This window comes from Alexandromys fortis, unplaced genomic scaffold, assembly GCF_014885135.2.
Source record: "Alexandromys fortis isolate MF-2015 unplaced genomic scaffold, M_Fortis_MF-2015_v1.1 scaffold_28, whole genome shotgun sequence".
NCBI classification, from domain to species: Eukaryota; Metazoa; Chordata; class Mammalia; order Rodentia; family Cricetidae; genus Alexandromys; species Alexandromys fortis.
Genome location: NW_026067901.1, coordinates 244,583 through 268,893, shown reverse-complemented (window position 1 = coordinate 268,893; position 24,311 = coordinate 244,583). Strand labels below are relative to the sequence as shown.

The window sequence follows — 24,311 nt, the reverse complement described above, 5'->3', positions numbered from 1 at the left end:
TTATGGAAAGGAAGTTTTCAATAGTTAAGTCTTTTAGGCAAAATGTAAGTGTAGGGTGCAGCCCCTCTCTGAGTCCCACCCTGAGGGTGACGTACAGCTTTTGCTTCTCAGCTGGGGAAGCTTCAACTTCCAACATGATCATACCAAAGCCACAATCAAAGACAGATCTTTTGAAGACACTAGAAACTGTGGATGATCCAAACACCGTGGGACATATACCTGTTCTTGAAACTGGTGAGGCATGCGTGTAAGCAATGGGTAATGGGTGTGAAAATAAGTATTGGAAAGCAAAAAGGTTACTTATAGCATTATGAGTCACCATTTAAATGTAAGACACAGGGAGAAAGTGTTTGGAGAGAGGGGATGAAAGAGAAAAGGCCGTCGGAAGAATAGTTACTTGTATGAGCAATCCTTAGTTCATTTCCACAATATTTATATGTGGTTTGTTTACTGTTGCTGTAACAAAACACCCAATGCTGAATAATATATAAAACAAAGATTTTATTCACGGCAGAGGAAACTGGAAGCCCACGAGTGGGCGACCCCTTTTGCTTGGCCTCTGTCTTAAGATTCCCTTGGATGAACCACATCATAGCAGGAACATAAGCAAGGAGAGATCACACAGTGAAACAGAAAGCCAAACAGTGGGGGAGGGGCCAGTTTGTCTATTTTATAACAGCCTCTTTCCACAAGAACCTCATTGATTCCTTCTCAGCTCAGTACCTCCAATAACCTGATTACCTCCCACCAGACCCCATTCTCAAAGTTTCACCTGTTCCTAACATTACCGCGTGGAATACCACATTTTCAACACATGAAACCTTGAGAGATACACTCAAACTATTTCCAAGATAAGTCATTTGGCTCCCGTGTTACTATAAACTATTTAATCTGACTTCCTTATTGAGTAAACTTGATATATAAAAAACATGGAATGTCTTCAGGCAATGGTGGTGTGTGCCTTTAATCCCAGTGTTGAAGGACAAAGGCCAGCAGATCTCTATGAGTTCAAGGCCAGCCTGGTCTACAGAGTGAGTTTCAGGACAGCCAGGGCTACACAGGGAAACACTGTCTCAAAAAAAAAAAAAAAAAGGTGAAACTTCAATTAATGGATTAAATTAAGGAGTTATTATTATGTTACAAAATGATTCCAAAGACTTGTAAATTTTACCCTGGGAAAACTTGAATAACAGGTTCCTCTTGTATATTTTAATAAAGATTCAGCTCACCAATACTTCATATTAAATTTTAGAAACACATCTATATGTCTCTCCTCAACTAATATATCTATATTGGAGCCAGTTCACTGAAAATACTTCTTTAGTTTCCACTGTGTGCCAGGGACATACTAGAAACAATAAGTTATAAAACGTGCTCTGTTGTTCCATTGCTGTGACAAAATGCACTTGCCTGATAGCTTAAGGAAGAAAAGATGCTTTTACTCACAGTTTCAGAGGTTCCGTCCATTTTACTGGGTGGGGGGCATGTAGGGAGAGTTCACTTCAGAGTGCCTGGACATTGAGAGTGGAGCCTATGCTTCTGCACCCTTCCTCCGTCTCTCCTTTCTCTTACAATTCCCGGGATTCCAGCCTATTTGATGGTGCCAGCCACACACAGGACCAGCTTTCCCTTCTTAGCTAATACTCTCTGCAAGTCCCCTCACAGACATGACCAGAGGTGTGTTTACTAATTACCTGTATGTGTACCTAATCCAATTAACCTGCCAAACAAGAGTTTTTAAATTAGTTTGTAAAGTTAGAGTATAAAATAATGCATTTCATCGTGGCATTTGTGCTAATCAAGACTGACTCCACCCATCTATACGTGTAAAGTTGTAGGTAGAAGGAGAGAGAGAGAGAGAGAGAGAGAGAGAGAGAGATACATAATGACTTACTATTATCCTAATAGTTACAATTCAGAAATGTTTTTTAAAATTATTTAGCTAAATAACTTTCATATATTTCCAGAAGGAATTCAGGGATAAAAAGTTTTTCTTAGGAAATTAAAAATTGGGATCTAGAGAGATGGTTCATCAGTTAAGAGCCGGGCTACTCTTCCAGAGGATCCTGGTTTGATTCCCAGAGTCCACATGGTAGCGCACAGCAGTCTGTAACTACAGTCCCTTGAGATCTGATGCTCTCTTCTGGTCTCCATGGGCACTGAATGCACATGGTGCACACATACATGAAGACAAAACACATAAAAGTGAAATAAAATTTAAAATAGAAGTTGACAATTGAATTAACTATTGCAGGACCTGGGCAATAGATAACAATTATTTGTTCATACTTTTTGAGGGTGTGCTAGTGAGCTCATTTTATTGACTCAATAGGAGATGAGAAAATTAACTAGATGTTTTCCCTATTCCTCAGGAGCCGATGTTCCAGAAAAGGCAATATATGAGATTGCATAAGAATTAAGAAGTTGGTGATGCTGGTTCAAAATGTTCAATTTCTATCCTCCTCCTCCTCCTCCTCCTCCTCCTCCTCCTCCTCCTCCTCCTCCTCCTCCTCCTCCTCCTCCTCCTCCTTCTTCTTTTGTTTTATTTTTCGAAACAGGGTTTCTCCGTAGCTTTGGAGCCTGTCCTGGAACTAGCTCTTGTAGACCAGGCTGGCCTTGAATTCAGAGATCTGCCTGCCTCTGCCTCCCAAATGCAGGGAGATTAAAGGTGTGCACCACCACTGCCCAGCAAATTTCTGAAGAGCTCATAGAGATGTAGATATGAGTAGTGCCAGGTGAGCGCTTAGGCTGTCTGGATAGGTCTAGCATGGATGCAGGGGCCATTATCTTATATGATCTCAAACCTATGCTGTCTTCTTACTATATCTAGCATAGCAAGATTCATGAAAAATGCCTTATATTCAAGAATATTTACTTATTCAAGTACTTGGGGTACCTGTTTGGCAACTGTGGGTGTTCCTTTAATCTGATTTGCTCAGCCCATACAGTCGGCAGCTGCTTTCTACCATCGAGTATGTGCAGGTTGTTTCCTAGTTGCCCTAGCTTTCCCACGTTTGCCATTCTCGTTTGCTCTGTACCTAATACTCACCTCAGACCCCCTTTGCCCTGATGACTAATTTGGACTTGCTTCTCCGGTTTCCACTAGCCATTATCTTATGGACAAAATTATGATGTTCAGCTTCTACATTTGAACACTGAAGCCTCAAGTAAGAGCCCCTCGTAATCTTTTCAGCTTTCTTTCTTTTTTTTTAAATATTTGTTTATTTATTATGTATACAATATTCTTTCTCTGTGTGTGTCTGCAGGCCAGAAGAGGGCACCAGACCTCATTACAGATGGTTGTGAGCCATCATGTGGTTGCTGGAAATTGAACTCAGGACCTTTGGAAGAGTAGGCAATGCTCTTAACCACTGAGCCATCTCTTCAGCCCTCTTTTCAGCTTTCTTCCAAGAGAAAGGAAATTGATTATCTTCCAGCCTGAGTGGGGCCTTTCTTCATCCTCTCTTGATTTCTTCGATCTTCCCTTTCATTTTATTATCTCTTCTTCCTATCTACCTACATCCCTTTTTTATTTCTTTACCTACTAAGAAAGTTTGTTGAACACACACTATGTCAGGCACTGGTCAACAAAACGTGCATGTCCTTCATGGTTACAGAATCAGAGCAGTGTGGATTCAGGGAAGGAAAGCATTACACAAACTCAGCGTGTAAAGCAGGGACTAACTCAGAACGGTCAGAGGAATGACTGCATTAGCCAGCTAAAGCAGAGAAGCATTTTCCAGAAAGCACAGTTGGCTCTGAATCTGGGAGGAGATTGGCTCAGTGGAAAGGTAGTGTGGTCCAGTAAGACCTGAGTGCCGGGGAGAACAAGAACAAGATCACACTGTGCCTTCTAGATCCTGTTAACATTTTTGCACTATGGGAAAACAACTCAACAACAACAGCAACAACAAAACATTTCACCATAAATTCATTTTGTTAACAGATACAGGTTAGTGGAGTGCTCTGTTCTGTTTTGTTTTATGGTGCTGGATAAGTAAAACCAGAGGCTCATGCATGCTAGGCAAGCACTCTACCATTGAGCTACATCCCCAGCCCTCATATTTGCTTCTTAAAATGATCTTCAATCTCTTGGTAGATGATGGTTTAAAGGGAAACAAAAGCAGGATCCTGCCTTAGGTGGCTGTCACGCCCTTGCTCTGTTCTTTGCATACAGGGTATTGATGAAGGAGTTATGTCATCAAATGACATCACATAAGTGAACCCAGAACTATGAACACACAGATGTGTGCAGACCATGACCTACTGTCCTACTGCTGCCTCTGCTTTCCTGACGAAAAGAAAAAGTGATTGACACTGCTCACAGAGTGCTCTAGTCCTTGTTCTGAGTGTAGCCACATAGGGAGATGATGCTCTCTAGTCTCCAGGAAGACAGCACCTGCTTGCTTCATACTTGGTAAAGGAGCAGCATAGCTGCTGTTTCTCCAGCTCTTTGTCCATCAGTATAAACACTGTGTCCTGTGTAGTGATGAGGTTGGTGTGTGTGTGTGTGTGTATGTTTCTGATACAGAACTCAACTACCAACCAACACAAGATACGTGGTCCTGCACTGAGGCACCTCAAGGAACATGACCCATGGGTCACATAGGCCTCTCTTTAGCTTTTGTAAAGAATGATAGGTAATATTCCCAAATACCCAAAATGCCGCTAGACATCCCACATACACAAGAGCCCCCACAGCGAAGAACCATGGGCCCTGTGCTGAGACTGAATAATCTTGGCCACCTCTCAGTTATTTCCTACAGTTTTTCTGATTGTTAGGAGAAGTCACACTAGAAGTTTCTTTTTGAATGTTTAGAAGTTGTTGAAGTTCTTTCAGGAGGTATGAGTGCTCCTTCCTGTGTGTTAGGACCCCACCACCGTTCTCCCACTCACACATGTGAGACTTCTCACTGGAAGAGAAACTCCAAAGAACACAAAAGTGCACTCTACTAGAAAAACTGATCCCAGTTCATTAGTTTTTAGTCTGTATTCTTACAATGGTGTTTCTATAACTAACCAATGTTCTTCATCATAAAAGTATACATTGTATTTTTTTTTATCATAGCTTAATTCTGGTTGTATCTCAGTTTCTTTCTGGACAACTTACCCAGTAGAATATTCAGAATTGTGTGATGTACTGGATGGTATCTGGTATCTAGTTCAAATACACTGTGATGTCTTTTTTTCTTTTTCTTTTTTTGTTTTGTTTGTTTGTTTGCTTTGAGATAGGGTCTCTCAAGATAGCTCTGGCTGTTTGGGTACTCACTGTGAAGATCAGGCTGATCTTAGACTCATAGAGATCTGCTTGTCTCTGTCTCCTGAGTGCTGGTATTAAAGGCATGCACTACCATGCCCAACCATTGTATGTGTTCATCATACATACCTTTTGGTATGCTTGTGCCTGCTGTCTCACCAAGACTTCTATATCTGTCTAGTTGCTCCCCCAGCTTCCACTCTTACCCTTGCCTAAATCAAAAGTATCCAGGTTCTATTTGATTAGTAAAGTGTGTTGTATTTTAAAAGTCTCATACAAGTTGTCTTTCAATTATGGTTGATTTCCCAAAACTCCAGCCTTTGACAAACAGGGAATCTGGAAGTATCCTCAGTGGTGTTTACCTATGTGCTGTGTTCTTTGTCCTCTTCTTACTTCTTGCCTTGCAAGAGCCCAGAATCTTGTGTGAAAAGGTCCACCTTGTGACCATGAAAATTAAACTCCGCTCCACAGAGGGCAGTGCCGAGAAATCTCCATTGAGTTGACTCCCCTGTGGCCTTTATTTTTTGCGTCCTAGATTATTTGTTTTTATCTTCAGGCTTCCTGTTACGTGAGGGAAAACGTGATTTTTTTTTCTTTTTTTTTTCCCCCCCGAGACAGTGTTTATCTGTGTAACAGCCTAGCTGTCCTAGAACTAGCTCTGTAGACCAGGCTGGCCTTGAACTCATAGAGATCCGCCTGCCTCTGCCTTCTAAGTGCTGGGATTAAAAGCGTGTGCCACCACTGCCTGGCGATTATTCATTTAAGCTGCAAGAAACACAAAAGCAGAAACCAAGAGAGCTTTGTGGGTTAGGCTCTAGTCTGACAGACCACCCAGCTGCCCACTGCATGTAAATCCTCATCCGTGCCTAAGACTTCACTGGTAAGCAGCTTGCCTAGGTGACCAGCGACTCTTATGACTACTCCTGGCTGAGTGGGAAACGGAAGAGCATCCAAAGGACGATGCTCTCCCTGCTACTTCCTGTTACAGCTTCTCTGTGGAAGAGAAGCCCTCACTCTCATGCCCTCCCCATCATCTGACACAGCATTATTCATGCCACTACTGCCCTCCTGGTCTTTTGACAAGTGAACTCACATACAGGTAGCTTGTATTGACCAAGATGCAAGCAGTGTAGGTGTAGTCAATGTGTAGAGGATTAATATTGCCTGTGGCTCTACTTCTCTTTAAGAAAGTACTCTTGCTTTCTTCATCAGAGACCAGAGCTTCCATCTATATGCTGTTATAAGAATCCAAAAACCAGCTGGGCGGTGCAGGTGCATGCTTTTAATTCCAGCACTTGGGAGGCAGAGGCAGGCCGATCTCTGTAAGTTCGAGGCCAGCCTGATATACAGAGCAAGTTCCAGGACAGGCTTCAGAGCTAAACAGAGAAAACCTGTCTTGAAATACCCCCCCCACACACACACACACACAAATCCACAAACCCAGACTCTATTAAAGAAAACTTAGTGGGGATTCTGGCTCTCTGAAGATTGCCTTGATCTCAACAAGTCAAGATAGAACATTCCAGAATCAGTTTCACAGAACTTGAATTTTCATGGAGCTAAAATTCTTAGGACTTGACCTGGTCAGGATTACTATTGCTGTGGTAAAACACCATGACCAAAAGCAACTTGGGGAGGAAAGGGTTCATCTCATTTTATACTTCCCAATCCTAGTCCGTCAGGAAAGGAACCCAGGCAGGGACTGAAGCAGAAACCACGGAGGAATGCTGTTAACTGGCTTGCTCTGTTTTCTCAGCTTGCTTTTGTGAACCACCAGCGGGTGGCACCACCTCGAGTGGGCCCAGCCTTCCCACATCAGTAAAAGAATGCCCCACAGGCTCGCCTACAGTCCTGTCTGATATTTTCTCACTTGTGGCGCCCTCTTTTCAGAGACTCAAGTTTGAGGGGGTGTTTTCTTTTGTTTTGTTTTTAAGGCAGGGTTTCTCTGTGTAGCCCTGGATGTCCTGGAACTCACTCTGTAAAAACAGGCTGGCCTCAAGTTTACAGACATCTGCCTGGGTTTAAAGGCTTGCTCCACCACTGCTCAGCTATGACTCTAACTTGTGTTAAGTTGACAAAACTATCTCTTTCAACATTGTCTCAATTAGGAAGATCATTGGGTGGGACAAATAGCATTACATGTTCTTCTTCCAGGCAAATATGCAGAGATAGGAATAGTAGCAGGGGGTGGGGAGACAAAATATAAGCTGGGCTGTGGTGGCTCATGCCTTTAATCCCAGCACTCAAGAGGTAGAGGCAGGTGGACCTCGGTGAGTTCGAGGTCAATCTGGTCTTCAGAGTGACTTCCAGTACAACTAAGGCTACACAGAGAAATACTGTCTCCAAAAACAAAAATGAAACAAAAAGAATAGCAGCGTGAAATATTTCGTTAATTGGTTAATAGAAAAGATTCTCTATATAAACACAATCATACTCTGCATTTTATTTTTTATTTTTATTTTTTTTCAAGGGTTTCTCTGTGGTTTTGGAGCCTGTCCTGGAACTAGCTCTTGTATTTTGTTTTGTTTTGTTTTGTTTTTGTTTTTCGAGACAGGGTTTCTCTATGATTTTGGAGCCTGTCCTGGAACTAGCTCTTGTAGACCAGGCTGGTCTCGAACTCACAGAGATCCACCTGCCTCTGCCTCCCGAGTGCTGGGATTAAAGGCATGCGCCACCACCGCCCGGCTCTGCATTTTATTTTGACCACCAGCAGACCACACATACAATGACGGTCATATGTCACAACACAATAGTGGTTTTAAACTTCAGCTTGGGTTAGAGTTAACCTAGAGGAGTTGTTAAAATACACTATATATACCACCCCCAAATTTTCCAATTTAGTAATCCCAGGCAAGACCCAAGAGCTTGCAATTCCAACCATTTCCATATGATGGTCATTCTGCCAGGCAAGCGAAGAGCTGTTGTCTCAAACCACACAGAGCACATGGAACAGTCCTACCTGCTTGTTCTAAGTGAGATGGAGTAGGCAGACAAGGGTCCTGTGCCAGAATGTCAGTATTTATGACTGGCGGGGGCTCCTCTGCCTCCAAGGCTCACTCTTCCACCCTTAGAGCCTTGAGTCTTGGGTAGAGAAGGTTTGTGTCCGCACCTGGTATCTGTCTCCATAGGAATCGCAGCCTTTACTCCTCCAGAGAGGCCCATCCGTGTCTCCTTGTTATAGAGTGTCTCACATCAACTCACCAAGCTACTGCAGTCTCTTTAGAATTCGCTCTAGTCCTAAGGCAATCTGCTAGCCCTCAGACTCCGCATTTGCTATTTGCTGTTCCCTGAGAGCTGCCCCCCAACCAGTGTCCTAGAGCTTGGCTCTCCCCACTTCAGCTATTCTCACTTTTAACTCCCACTCCACCTCTCTTGCTCTTGCTTTCCAGTGCTGTGGAGTTGGTCCTTGTTTGGAGGCTGTTCCTCAAAGCTCTGCACGTTTTCATTTATCTATCTACCACATCAGGCAGAGCGCAGGGGCCAGCTAATCTGGAGGACCTCCGCTTCTCCACCTAAATGCTCCGACTTCTACTTACCAGAGAAATTTCTAAACATCTTACACTTCTATCTTTTAGAACCTCTTCTCTTGGTTTTTAATTCTCCTGTCTATTTTTTCATTATGCCCAGTAGCTGGCTGAATCTTGGAGCACTCTGAGAACTTTAACAGAACCTTTTGAATGTCTTCCAATGCCCTAAGGATCAGCATAAAGAGCAGCCCTTTGTGGGCTGAGCAAGTGTCTCAGAGGATAAAGCACTTACCATGGAAACGTGAGTCAGAATTCATGTCCCCAGCACATGCATGAACCTGGGTGCAGTGACCCTCCTGTAATCTCAGATCTTAGGAGGCAGAGACTAGATCCTTGGAGTAAGGTGGCTAGCAAGATTAACTGAATCAGCAAACTGGGTACAGTGAGAGGCCCTTCCTCAATAAATAAAGTGGAGAACAACTGAGCAATATATCTGATGTCAACCTTTGCCTCCACATGAACATGCACACATGCACACACATGTACACATGCATGTGAACATATGCCCACATATATGCACACATGCAAAAGAAAATAAGAATAGGTCTTTCATTTCTGGGTACCGGAGTATGGCATAAAGATATTATTTGGCCATTCTCTGTATATGTTAACTTTCCCTGTATACTAAATACAGGAAGACTATCTGGTATTGAAAGGTGAGGGATGGCAGACTATAACCCTATTATCTGGAGTGTTCTGGCTATATTCCTATACATTCCATACATTCAGTCTTTATATTCAGTACCCCCTTTTTTTCTGCTAGGGCCCACTACCCTAAGCCCTAAATTAGAATTACCAATTTCCGAAGTTGAAGAAATCTGAAGTATACTTTGTCCCAAACCAAGTTTGCAAGCAGTGTCCAATTCTTGTACTTGGGTCATCGAGAAAAACAAATCCAGAGTCCACAGCCTCCTCTCCAGTGCCAATCAAGACTTCAGCTTTCTCTTTTTGGAAGAAGGGCATACTTTCGTAGCTGCATCACACTATTCCAACAGTGAAAATGAACTTAGTTTTCTCAAGAATTGGAGGTGCCATCTAGCTTTCTGCATTCCTTTTTGACCCATCATCTAAGTCTGTTGTTACACTCTTTAGGAACTCTAGCTTGTATGCCGATGTTCCTCAGTCTCCACATTTCAGCCTGTGGGTTCCATTCACCAACGTTCTGCTCTCAGGGATGTTTCTCAGCTCTAGTCAGATGGAGCCAGAACATACACCATAATTTCTAGAACTACTTAGATCCAAATATTGTCTCCATCACCAGTCCACCAACAATTTATGAATTCAAACTTTGATTCACTAAGTAAATCAAGAATAGCTAACTAAAGTGTATTTGACAAATTCAGAGAAAATACTCCATTATTTATCCTCTCTTTGTGAGGCCAAAGTTCTGTACCTAATCTACTTTCTATCATAACTAAGGAAAACTGTAACCATAACTATCTAGTCTTCAACCCCATCAGAGATCCCATAATGATATACTATTACCTGAGTAAATAGGAAGTTCAGAGCAAACAACTTCCAACACTATAGAAACAATAGAGACATCTGGCTGTCTGGACAGTCACCCCAAAGTTCCTCTGCAACATTGGGGCATCTATCTTCAGCATACAGGTCTAGTATATCTGACAGACCTTCTGTGAAGCAGGAAATTTTGAAGGACTATTCTACCTTGTCTTGGCACAGTTCAGCCGTTTTCTTCTTTTGTGTCCAACTTGTCCAATTGGGACAGCATACTTTCAGCAGTTGAGGCAAGGGCAGGTTTTTGCCCAGTGGCTAACTTTGCAATGATAAACAACAAACTCCATATAGAGGTTCTTTGATGCCCATCATCCTTTTTTGAAGTAAATTGGTGCTGCCAGAAGCAGATGTTGTCTCACTGTCATAAAAATTAAAAATTTAAACGCCATATTCTGTAGGTCTCTGAAATGTTTGATGATCATATATCTATTTAAAATATCTCTGACCTTGAAAACACACCTAATATAAGTTTGACTGTTATAGATAACTAACTACTAACCTGTCTTTCTTTACTATCCTAAATATCTTTCAAAGACTAAAACTTTACATTTTAAAATGAGCTGCTCTTAACCTCTGAGCCATCTCTCCAGTCCATTAAGCATATCTTTTAAAGTGCAATTAGGTCTTATGAGAAAGGTCCACAATTTTTTAGGAGAGTTTGAAGTATGAGCTGAAGCCAGTGGTAGTAGCACTGCTACTTGGTGCCATCTAAGGCCCCACTTTGGGTGCCAAATACAGTGTCTATTTTTATTATTCTATTAATAAATAAAACTTGGGAGTCAGATATTAGGCTTTAAATCTGATAGATTCAGAAAGTGAAGGAGAAATGATCAGTTGACTGTCCTCTTCACCTTCCCAGATTGAAAAGGCCTGATCTTTCCAAGCCCCTCCTTTTTCCTCCCTGTGTCTCTCTATCTTCATCTGGGTCCACCATAAAACTCTATGGTCTATTTCAGCCAGCTGAACGTGAACTTTGTCCTCTGAATCAAGATTTAACTCTATTGAGGGTCTCATAGCAACAATACAAACAAATCTCCTGTAACATTGCAGTCTTGTCGTTATTTGGTATTATCTTTTCTTATCTGAGCCATTTGAAAGCTGTTTGTCTCATAGTTCCTGGTGATAGAACAAATAAGGTTTTTTCCCCCACATGTTTTTTTTTTTTTTCCACCTCTGGGTCTTCTTTGATGAAGGGTCTGTTCAGATCCTTTACCCATTTTTAATTGAGTTATTGTCTTTTTATTACTGACCTATAAGAGAGTTTTTCATGTATAAATATTTTTAAAATTAGTTCTCTCTGAGAGGTTTGTTTCCTACAATGCTTACAAATTCAATGAGATCATATTCACCCCTCCCCCAACTCTTCCCAGATCTAGCCCACCTTCCCTAATGACCCAACTTTGTGTTTGTTTTTTTTTTTTTTTTCCTTTTAACCCTTCAAGACCAATCTGTGCTACCCAAACATTCTTGGAAGTGGTCTTCCGCTGGAGTCAGCTTATCAGGGGCCACACTCCTAAAATACTGTCCCTCTCCCAGCAGTTAACGATTGCCAATCGGCTCCATTTTCCCAGCTCTGGCCTTGGCTCACACAGGTTTTATGCATGCTGTTGAAATTGCCATGGATTCATATCTGCAGTACCCTGATGTGTCCAGAAGATAATTTTCCTTGTAGTCGCCCACCACCTCTGGCTCTTATTTTCTTTCTTACCCTTCTTCAAAAAGGATTCCTGAGCCTCTGGGCTGGAGGTGTGATCTCTTCCTCATTGTGCTTTGTGCAGTTGTGGGCCTCTGTGTTAATCTCCATCTACTACAGAGAGAAACATCTCAGATGCAGATTGAGAGATGCATTGATCGTGTGTGTGTGTGTGTGTGTGTGTGTGTGTGTGTAATACAGAAAGGCAGGCAGGAGGTGGGTCACCAGGCAGGTCTCAGGGCTTTTCCTCTACATTTTGGGCTTTTATCAGATGCATAATTTGCAAATACTTTCTTCCGTTTTATAAGTTGTCTTTTTTACTTTCTTGATGGTGTCATTTGCAACATAAATGTGTATAAATTTGCAGTCAAAAGTTTTCATTGCTTGTTCACTTGCATTTCTGTTGTTGGCAGCCAGAATGTGTGGGGCAGAGGCGAGAGTCAGCAAGAGAAAGGGCAGTAGAGAAACAAGAGTGGAGCCCACGGTGGGCAGCACTGAAGCAAAGGCAAGGGTGGAGCAAAGCGAGCAAAGCGTAGATCTGAGCTTGGGATGAGCACCAAGCCATTGTTCCCGGAGTGCATGCTGCTTACTATGAGGTCTCAAGGAGGTGCTTGCTTGCTCACTTCCAAAAACACTGCAACCCTGATGTGGTGGACTTGAGAAGGGGCCCTTTCCTCTGGGTACCACGCAGGCTGGGTTCTTCCTATGATCTCTGAGAGAGGTGATGCAAATGTGGAAGGAGTTTTGAGGTGACTGGATAAGAGATGCCACTGTTGGGTGTTTCTTAAAGGCAGGGGTCTGTCCCACAGACTCTGCATAAAATGTTTGTTAAGATTGATGGAGGTGGTTAAGCATGGAGGGGAGGATTTGAACAGTGGCAAGAGATAGTTGAATTCCAGGAATCTCATGCAGTCCAAGAAAGGGAAAAGTTGGCTCAGTTGGAAACAAGATTAGCAACTACGTAATTTCTATCTCTCACCACGTTCATGAGCTCCCAAGATAAAGATGCGGTCTTTGGGAAGCAAGTCTGCAAAAGCAGCAGAGTTCTTAAAGGAAGGGGGAAGAGGAGGAGAGGCGAACAGGGGGAGGCGGAGCCTCCTTGCCAGTTTTGGCCAGTGGAGGTTTGGAAGCCTCCCCTCCTCCCGCGGCTGCCTCCACCTGGCTCCTCCCTGTGTTCGCCTAACTCCCCTCCTCCTTTCCCCAAGGACAATCTGCGAGAAAGCGACGGCGGAGGAGAGCTAAAACTACCAGGCAAGAGGGAGGTCTGGGGTGGAGAGCGAGGGGTGAAGCCAAGAGTGAGGTGGGAGCGAACGTGCTGGGAACAGTCGGTGGGGAGGATAGAAAGGAACAGAGGGCCAGACGTGTGACAAGGCATCCGAAATCGCAGGCGAGAGGGGGATGGGAGCTGGTTCGCGTGAAGAAGCCGAGCCCCTTGGTTACTTACCCTCCTAGCATTTGTAGACTCAGATCCCAGATGCATGGCGGGGGTGCACGGCTGTGTTGCACTTGGCTGCCCGACCCCTCCCCTGGCACACATCCAGTTCAAATTGGTGCACCTATGATGCTGCGTTCCTGCCTCCTGCGTGCTTACACACACACACACACACACACACACACACACACACGATTCTGTATATTTATATTTAGTATCTGTGACTATGTCCACATGCGTGTCACTGTGAACCCTTAAAGGTTGTTGGTGTACGAATTGCATGCATTTTTATCTCCTGTGCCTCTTGACATACAGATTAGGAGGTGAGCTGCTGTTTCCAGGTCAGCACCCCAGCCATGGTAGGGTGAACTCTCTCCCCTCCCACTGAAACTATGACATCAAGGCATCCAGGGGCTTCTACAGGTGATGAACTCCAGGAGGGAAAGAGAAGAGAAAACTTGAGGGTTTGAAGATCAGCATAGTCAGATGTCTATTTCTTTCCCAAATTTTTGGGTTTCTATTTCCTCCAATCATGTAGTCTTTCTCAAGAACAACAGAACCTGAGACGGTCACATTCTAGGTCTATGTTGCTTTCCCAGTTTGTCACTTTCTAAGTCCTAGGTGTGCCTGAGGGTTTGTTTGTTTAATTTAAAAGTAGCACACAAGCTATTAGATATCACCATGACATTTTATAACAAAATGTGTTTTAGTAGATTTTCTTTCCCCTTATCTCCCCACCCCCTGTACCCTGATCTCTCTTTTCATGTTCCATGGACTCCCATCCTTCATTACCTATTGTCTCACTCTCTTGGTCTCCGTCCTAAGTTCTAGGTTTTACTCACTCCTCTTCCTGATCTTGGATATACACCTTACAAGACAGGATCTTCATATGAGGGAGAACATGCAGATTTTGTCTTTCTGAGTTTGGGTCACCTCACTTAATATTACTCTTTGCAGATCCATCTATTTTCCTGAAAATTTAATAATTTAGTTTAGTTTTTTTTAACTGCCTTTTTTTTTTTTTTTTTTTGAGACAGAGTTTTGCTGTAGCTTTTTGGAGCCTGGCCTGGAACTAGCTCTTGTAGACCAGGTTGGCCTTGAACTTACAGAGATCACCTGCCTCTGCCTCCCTAGTCCTGGGATTAAAGGCATGTGCCACCACCACCCAGCCTCTTATTTAGTTTTTTTACACTGAGGAAAATTCCATTATGTATATGTACCACATTTCTATTACCCATTCATCTGTTGATGGCCTTCTAGACTGATTCCATTTCCTGTTTCCTTCCTTCCTTCCTTCCTTCCTTCCTTCCTTCCTTCCTTCCTTTCTTTCTTTCTTTCTTTCTTTCTTTCTTTCTTTCTTTCTTTCTTTCTAACTTGTGATGCCTGCAATCCAGGGCCTTGCCATTACTGCACACTGTGTTATATTCCCAGCCCTGAGGCTTTAGAAGTGGAATTTGGAGGTATATCTATTCCCAAGCCCACTCTTCATGTATTTGTGGTCTTCGGTTCACTGATGCTTCTCAGCAAGTGTTACTGATCCTCGCTGTGTGCACACACTTCAATGGGCAGGATTGGAACTGTTTTTTGTTTTTGTTTTGTTTATAAGCCTTTTGTCTGAATGTATGTCTGTGCACCACATGTGTGCCTCATGCTTATGGAGGCTGGAAGACGGTGTCCAGTGGGGAGGAGTTACAGACAGTTGTGAGCTGCCTTGTGGGTGCTGGGAGTTGAACCCAGGGCTTTGGAACAACAGTTAGTGCTCTGAACTTCTGGGTCATCTGTCCAGCACCGGAAGTACTTTTAGAAGTAAACATACTCCCTGCCTTGGAGGAATTTTCAGCCTAGTTAGAGAAAGTGCATTTAACAATAACGCAGTCTAGTGGTTTGCAGTCAGGAAGCTTTACTAGAAGGACACAGGGTATTTTAGGCTTTGCACACCGTCAGGTCTGCTGTAGACCCTGCACAGTGTTAGATCACAAGATGAGCACGGAGAGCGTGGACACACTTTTGCTTTTGCTTTTTCCCTCTCTGAGACAGGGTTGTGATAGGTTGCCAGGTTGGTCTTGAACTCTTGAGTTCTATCAGATTGGAATAGCTGGAACTACAGGCAAGTACCCAGCTATATGGGGATTTGAATTTTAATTCTTTTTCCTGTCATAAAATATTTTTGTAACCATTTAAAATGTAAGGACCCTTCATGGAAATAAGTGAAAATGGCTGGATTTTTTCCTACAGGCTGTAGTTTGCTAACCCTTCATCTAGTCTAGTCCTCTTATTAGTGTATAAAAAGCAATTAAAATGTCAATAAAGTTGTATTTGAATGCTAAATAAATAATTATTTCCAAATAATATGTGACTTATAGAAAATTCAAAAAGAAGGCTTTCTGGACCTTTGATATCTGGTAAAGATTTAGTAGGTTAATAAGGATAAGGAGGTGTGGCTTTAAATGATAGAGTGAGGTATGTATGTGTGTATGGTTGGTTGGTTGAATGGGTGGATGGATGGATGGGTGGATGGATGGATGGGTGGATGGCTGGCTGGATGAATGGGTGGGTGTGTGGATGGGTGGATGGATGGATGGATGGATGGATGGATGGATGGGTGGATGGAGGGTGGATGGATGGATGGGTGGGTGGGTGGATGGAAAGAGACCGGTTAGCCTGCCAAAGGATGCAGTGTGTCTGGACTAGCAAAGTAATGCTCAGCTGGCCATGGGCCAGAGGATCCATGGGTAGTGGTTAGTGAGAGGGCTGAAGAGTAGGCAGGGCTCAGTCGTGGGAGCTTGGAATGGAAATCACGAAGTTTTGACTCGACTGGTCAATGCTGATTTTCTACTGCGTTTGTTAATCTTTGTCTCTAACCATATATGTCTATCTTCATGTTTGTCTCACCACATATATTTTATTGGTATCTATGGGTTTGTATGTTTCTGTGACTTAGTCTCTATAAGCAACTATCCCAATTTCCCCAGATGTTAGACAGAAGCAAACTACCCTTAAAGTCCTTGTTCCTTTTCATGAATCCTCCCTCTCCCAAAGCCTCAGGGGCCTGTAGCCTTCCCATGAAAGTTCATTTTGTGTTTCTAATAACGTGAAGAAGGGCACTACAAGCTAATGTATTAAGGGAGATAAGCTCAGCTATTGCCACAACAACTCAGGTAGAAGGAGGCAACAAGGATAGGAAAGAGGGTACGGGCCGGAAGAGAAAGAGGATTTAGTGGCAGTGTTGACTCTGAGAGGCAGGTGACACATTTTAAAGTAACAGTGTTAGCCTGGGTAATGGGAAGTGATGAGCCTATTGGTGTTTTATGGATATAAAAGTATGCCTTGCCGGTCGGTGGTAGTGTGCACCTTTAATCCCAGCTCTCGGGAGGCAGAGGCAGGCAGGTCTCTGTGAGTTTGAGGCCAGTCTGGTCTACAAGAGCTAGTTCCAGGACAGGCTCCAAAGCTACATAGAAACCCTGTCTCAAAAATCCTAACAAAGTATGCTTTGTATTTTATATTTAAAGATGTACACACACACACATACACACACAATCTTCTATAAATGGCTATATAAAGGTCTCACAATATTGGTGTGTGTGTGTGTGTGTGTGTGTGCGCATGTGTATCTGTGTGTAGAAGAACTTTTGTTACCCTTCCATTTGATAGCATATAATGTGAGGGGCAAAGCCCAAAGACAAAGGATTCAGCTGCTGCTTAGAAAACCTGAGAGGAATGGGTAGAACTGTAGAAAGACCCTAACCATTCCTAAGATTGACGTCATTTGTTTGTCTGGCTCTCATGTGCCTTCCTTTATAATCTCAAACTTTAGTTCTAGCTCCTTGTCATCCAGCCTTGCTCACTCTACTCTGAGCCAGAGCCAGCCTGCACCTGACTGCTTCCTCATTGCTGGTTTTCTGTCAGTACCCAAACCTCACCTGATTTATGCCCTCTGCAACACCTCCTTCCTTCATTAAAAGGATGCACTCAGATTTCCTCTTGCTTCCTCCTGTCTTTCTGGTTAAGTGTCCTTTCCTCTCGACCTTAGCCTGTTTTGAAGACAGGTTCCAATTGGGGTGGGAGGGGGCAGGGAAGGATAGGCCAGGACTTATGTAGCTGTGGTCTAGATTACTCTGACACTTTAGCTTGTCACTCTGAGAGGGTGCATCTCTGCTCTGGAAGACTTCCAAAGCTCTGTGGCTGCAGAGCCCAGCTTTAGTGGGAGAGTCTAACTGGGTGGCTCTAGCCAGTCTAAGACAGACACTTCTTGAGCAAGCGGCACCTTGATCTGTCACGTTTTAACTGACCATTGTCTTGACTTGTAGAGTGGATCATGACCCATGAAGAGCATCATGCAGCCAAAACGCTGGGGATCGGCAAGGCCATCGCCGTGTTAACCTCTGGCGGAGATGCCCAAGGTAAGTGAAAGGGGACAGAAACATGGTTGTTATGATTCTTGAATTTTTTGACTCCCTCAGTCTGTAGACTGGTACTATTTTCATGTAGGTTCACACTGGATCTTGGGTTTTCCTAGAAGTTCTAACACAGACCTCTAAGTGAATTTAGGTATTATTTACTCTGCTACTGTTGACCCAAACTTTCATAGAAATTCTATCCAACTTCTCTGGAAATTAATGCTGTTGGTCCTTGAGCAGCATTGGAGAGAATTTGAGATAAGATTTTTGAGAAAGCAATAGATTTCAAGAACTTGGGAGATAGGGAAAGGGAAGAGACTTGGAGTTGGTATTGGGTAACCCAGCTGGATCCTCAGGTTTTTCCCCTGGGGAGTGTCTGCACTCACCAACTTCAGCCAGTGCTTCCCTCCCTTCTGGTTCTTTAACAAGGAGAAGAACATCAGTTAATCACCACAGACCCAGTGGGGCTGGAGGGGTAGGAAACAGAGAGAACCTTTCTCTGAATAGAGTCTGAGGCCGTACAAATAAAGTATGCGCAAAAGATTAGGTGGGAGAGATGGAACATGTTTCAAGAACAAAACAATTCCCACTTTCATTTTTTCATATATTTGAGCTGATAGTACGCTGTAGAGAATAATCTCTTTGAAGAGTTAACAGGTTTCCTCTGGTGCTTCTGGCCCTAGGGTACTCTGTGACTTAGTACCAAGGACTAAGCACTCACTTTGTGCAGAGCCCTATTGTTGCAGAAGCTGACTTCTCTTGAGAGAGATTCTTTGTGTTGCTGGGTTCTTACTCAGGCACATGAACACAAGAAAGCCAGTGTGCACTGGCCATGATGGATATGGTAAATCCTGGTGAGAGTAATTGGGAAATGCTTCACAAGAAAAATGCTTTTAAAAAAAACAAAACAATAAACGGATCCTTTTATTCAATTATGGTGCCTAGAAGAGTGGCTGGCCATAGCACACACTCAGGAAGTGGATGGCTAATAAAGAAAACAAATTATTGAGCACCTTTTATGATCAAACAGAGTGGTGGATGCTGACGATGCATCTATGAAAACGATGATATTTGCTCTCATGGTATTTCTCTCTCTCTCGCTCTCTCTCTCTCTTTGCATGCGCTCACACACACGTGTGTGGAAGCTAGAGGTCAATGCTGGATATCTTCCTCAGTCTCTCCACCTTATTTATTTACTTACTTATTGATTGATTGATTTTGGAGACAGGGTTTCTCATTGATTATATAAGCATGCCCCGCGTGCTGGTGCACACTGGCCAGCCAGCTCTGCGGACCCACCTGTCTTTCCACTTCCAGCACTGGTTTTATAGATGCCTGCTACTGCGTCCAGCTTTACATGGGCTCTGGGATCTGAGCTGACTGGCTGAGTTATCTCCCCAAACCCTGGGTTATGGTATTTTTTCATTAGCATATTTCAAAATTTCATATGGTCTTGTGGGTTTTTTTCAGCTTGTCTCTTTTCCTAACCCACCCATCTAAGTACGGAGGATACAGGATCAGCACTGAAAAGTGTATGCTGAAGATCAGACTTTCAAAATTTAAACACATTTATTGACTATAATTATGTAACAAATCAGAATTAATCATGAAGAGCCTGAGGGAGGAGGACATGGCACAGAGGCCTGAATGATCGGACTAGGAATACAGAACCCTGGTGGTGGCTGGAAATGCCGCTAGCCCAACTTCTGTTGCTCCTCTATTGATAGAATTCCATGTCAATACTGTGATCTTCGACACACTTTTCAGTCCCCAGAGACAGCGTGCTGGCCTCCCGGGAGGAAAGAATAGGAATGCTGCTTTCCCAAGGGTCCGCAGGCATCATGGTAAAGCAAGACGGAACTCTGTAAAACCCATGGAGGCCACAGCTACCATTCTTTGAGCTCAGCAAAGTCAGTATCTTGAAGTAGAAATTATGACTGTGAATTAGATGTCTCAAGCTCAAAAGTCAAGAATCTGGAATGTTGGGCTGAATGGAATAAATACTAAATCGTACTCCTTTTCCAACCCCAAAAGGCCACAGCCCCACTGATCCATACTTCATTGAACCTCCTGACATTGGCATATCCTGTCTTGGAAAGGACCTCGGCCATCTGTTCTAGCCGGCTGTCTCCAGGCCGTGGCTCCAAATGCGTACATATCCTATTTTTAAAGGAGTACAGGACTGGGATTCTATTACCTCTCCGGATACTTATCATAGGGTTTATAATTTTTTTAGTATCCATCCACTAGAGAGTATAATTCACATATAACAAACATTTGTCATAAGTTTTACTGTTTCCAAAGCTCAGGAAGAAACCTGTCAGTACCACCTTCCCAAACCCTTGTGATCAGGTTGAAGATGTAGCTCAGTTGGTAGAGAGCCTGTCTAGGTGCATGAGACACCGCGTCTATTGCTCATGGTGATCTACATCTGGAAGCCCAGCTGGGAGGTGGAGGCAAGAAGATCAGAAATGCAAGGTCATCCTCAATATAGCAATTTTTTTTTATTAGCTTCTATTTTCTACCTAGTCTTGTAGAGACACAAGACCCAGCTCTTCCTCCTTAAGGATCTCTCCAGAGACAGCATTGGCTGCTTCAGGTTGCAAGCCTACGTTCTTCAGAGCCCCTCCTGCTTGTCCCCGAATATCTCTTACATGCTCCCTGTAATCTTATCCTTCATCGTGCTTCTAATAGTCATGCAGCTGCTCATAGAGGGTTATTTAGGGAAACATGGAACAGCTAAGAAAAGTCGGGCCAGGATTGGCCTACGGCCAGACTAGGCTAAGCAGTGAGGTTGGGTAGAAGAGACCGAAGACTGGGGACTCTGCATGTAAACCGTGCTTCCCAGTCCAGTGTTTTTAGGCAGCTAAGGTTAGAGCGCAGGAGGACAAAGGGATCCAAAAACGACGAGGAAACACTCAGTCCATGTAGAAGTGGGATGGGTGGTCTCTGCAGATTGGCAGGGCTGAGGTCAGAAGCAGGAGGGAGAGGAGAAAGCTGGCTTTCCTTACTGCGGGGTTTTTCTTCTTCCCAAAGATTTGGATATTCCTACCAACTAGTGCTTGCTTAACAGGAAAGACCTTTCGGGTCATTTATTTTTCTTTAATTGTGCCCCTCACGCCTTTCTCAGCTTGGGGTCAGAAAGAAACCTCTGCTGTGACATTTCAGAACGACAGCTCTTCATTTCCTCAGATCCTCAGGGTGTAGTCCAGAGCCGGCCTGGGAAGTAAGCAGCAGTTTCCCATCTGCAACCATTGTTTTGAGCGGGCTTTATTCATCTGTCCTGGGGTTTTGAGGACTCTGCCCTGACTCTGATGCTCCCTTCACACACACTGGGTCTCCTCCGGCCTTCCCTGTGCAGAAGTTTGTTGTTCCAGATCATTCCAGCTAATATATGAACGTAGACTTTTAGACCTCTCGGGACTGTGCCTAAGTGATGTCATAAGTAAGCCATGCTCATAGGTGCCTCTGCTGACAAGCCCAACCTTTCGATCTTTATCTTAGACGCGCTGTTAGATGCATTTGAAACTGCTCCTACTTTTTGAAATGGTTCCTTTGGCTTCTAAGACATTGCTAAGCCCTGCTTCTTCTTGTATCTCTCTTCCTAGTTTATTAGTAACCACAGTCACTTCTCCTCAGAGTTCAGCTCCTTGTCCTTTTCCTCTCTAATCATGTATGTTTTCTCTTCCAAGTTGGTGTGCATGTCCCACAAGGACTTTAAATACAACCCATCCTAATGTGAACACATTGTCCTCTACCCTACCCTCCCAAATGAAGCATGCCAGTTAAATGCCCAGTTAATGGCACTTCAGTTTAACCCTTTACTATGTCCAAAGGGGGCACCTCTCTCTTCAGGGTGTGAAATCTAGTCACACCCTGTTGCCTGTCACCTATTGGATCCAAGTCCCTTTCTTTGTTCTCTGAGTGTCTTCTGTCCCCTATCTCTTTTGTCCCACACAACGAGGCCTCCTCATGTCTTATCTAGGGTGCCAGAAGGTCCCCTTTCCCAGTGACCCCGCTAACCAGCTGCTTGTCACTCTGCTGCCAGAGCCCTTCTGATACGCAATGCAAATCTTATCATGTCCCTCAACTCTCAAAATTCCTAGAGATTCTTGATTCTCTGTAACTATTTTTTGCATGAGAGGAGTTAAAAACCCCTTTAAGGATCATGAATGATATGGACCTTCTCCTAGAAGGAATGTTAAGATCACAGAACTCTCATGTAGTTTTATGGGGTTTATGGATTTGCTGAAACTGATCACACATCCATAGATCCCCAGTTAAACCCAGACCTATGGAATAAAATTCAGACTTCTTCAGATGGCATCCGGGCACCTCCCCACTTGTAGCCCTATCTCTCATCACTTCCCATTCTGCTTTTCACTCTTTATAATTATGAATTACCTGAAGTTATTTCTTGGCCCTCACCTTTCTGCAATTTTCCCTGCCTAGAAGGGTCTTCCTCAATCATCTGTCTGACAGAAAGGACTGGAAATCCCGTTCTCGGTTTCAGGACAAATGCTGTATTTTTGGGCACTCCTGACAAGCTGAGATAATCCTGTCCTGTTCATTTGTGCTTTTACATTCCCTTTCCTTGGGGGTCATTTACCACACTGTAAGCTTTTACGTATTGAGACAGTGGTTCTTAGATTGTGTTCACTGCTGTACCCTCTCACGCGGCACCACATCAGAACCCTGGTGTGCATTCTGTTAATCTTTGTTCAAGGCTGAATGGACCTGCAATCCGATTTAGACCTAATAACTTTATAATAGATATTATGTCGACCTGCAAGTATTGGAAAAGAAAGAAAAGGAAAACTTATTCTAAGTGCTCTGGATTGTTCAGTAGTTTGCGATGGTCTTAAGTTTGGTGCAGCACAGGCTCCAAGAGTCACGGTTTCCCAAGTGTTTGCAGGCTCAGTATTTAAGAATCATAGGATACCTTTTATATTGAAACTAAAATATCTGAGAGAGGGTGGCTACAGCAGTTTTAGAAGCTGGTTTTCTGTCTTGGAGATGTACAAGCACCACCATGACTCCTGGTGAGGTTACGTGGTAGGACGGTGAGGTTACGTGGTAGGACGGTGAGGTTACACGGTAGGACGGTGAGGTTACGTGGTAGGACGGTGAGGTTACACGGTAGGTTGGTGGGGAGGGGAGTGCACACCTCACCAGTTCTGCCCACACAGTTCCTGGCACCGAGGGAGCTGGAGAATCACAACTGCGGGGCACACGTAGTAATGTAGACAGCTCAAATGGTGGCTCTGTGTGTGTGTGTGTCCTGAAAGAATCTGCCATCCCGTAATAAACATATTTAGAAACAAACTATATTCTGTCAGATCACTTAGCCATAAAAAAGTCATGTTTCCCTGTGAACAGTGTCCTAAAACTGGATGTCTATTCAGTGCAGAAAACAAGGGAAACTGCGAAGACTTGTGGGCACGGAGTCCAGTCTAGAGTGCTAATGTGGACACAGAGGACTTGGGTTCAAATCTGAACTTTGTGGGGTGTTGGCTTTGTGACCTTGACACCTTTGAACTTCCATTTTGAGATCTGTGAAATGGAAGAATATCCAGGTTATGGGAGGGATTAAAGAGGCAATATCAAAAAAAAAAAAAAAAAAGGAGAGAGAGAGAGAGAGAGAGAGAGAGAATCTCTGACCAAGCCTAGTGGTATCTAACCCACAAAACACAGTTGAGAAAGTGCTTGCTTTAGCATTGTCGTTATTCTCAGGACGCCCTTGCAGGCCAAGGTCGGGAAGGTCAAGGTTGAGGGACTGGAGGGGAAGTGGATGGGGTATCTGGAGCTCCATTAGCATTGGATGCAGCCACTGAAACTGGGGAGAGAAGACTTGGGTGAGAGGAATCTAGACTCACAGGACTAACTCCAGTCTTTAGCCAGATGTAACTGCTATGCGTTCCAGGACTGCGCTTCTTTCGAGTGACCTGTCCCTGATTTCTCCTCCCCTCCTCACAGGTATGAATGCTGCTGTCAGGGCTGTGGTTCGAGTTGGTATCTTTACGGGGGCCCGTGTCTTCTTTGTCCATGAGGTTGGTTCTTACTTTGTTCTCTGCCATTTCTCTGTTCTCTGCCTAATCTGCCTCCCACCCTCTTCCCACTTTCTCTTCCTCACCTCCTTGTTGCAATGCCGTTTTCTTTTCCTTGGCTCTGTCTCCCTGAGTCATTCCTTCCCACTTCTGATTTTTGCGAACTGAATTTAAAAGAAGAAACTCACGGAGATAGAACTGAGATGGGATGTCTTTCCTAGCAAGTTTACTGTAACTAAGGGTAGAGCCCCAGAGAGGCAGGGTGTCGCTGTGTTTCTGAAATTTCCCAGCTTTCTGAGGTTCTGACTCCTCCTTGGCTGCTTGTGTTCAGTTCCTCTCATGCTTTGTCCGTCCTTTCCTTATAGTCTGTGTGCCCTTCTGCCAACTTTGGTAGTTTTATAATAAGTCCTGTTTCTTCCCTCCCTTCCTCCATCCTCCTT

The 24,311-nt window shown here is 43.8% G+C and overlaps 1 protein-coding gene across 3 annotated transcripts in view; it reads left to right on the top strand.

The window, feature by feature from the left end:
- Positions 1–24,311, top strand: part of Pfkm (phosphofructokinase, muscle) — a 39,055-nt gene that overhangs the window by 1,637 nt on the left and 13,107 nt on the right. The window contains exons 3-5 of one of the 3 annotated variants that reach the window (XM_050128933.1): positions 112–234; positions 17,735–17,827; positions 23,801–23,874. In XM_050128933.1, coding sequence (XP_049984890.1) covers positions 112–234; positions 17,735–17,827; positions 23,801–23,874 — 290 coding nt within the window. Of the gene's footprint in view, positions 1–111; positions 235–13,106; positions 13,247–13,275; positions 13,296–17,734; positions 17,828–23,800; positions 23,875–24,311 lie in introns of those variants that run through there. The other 2 variants (XM_050128940.1, XM_050128944.1) reach the window with 2 other exon arrangements.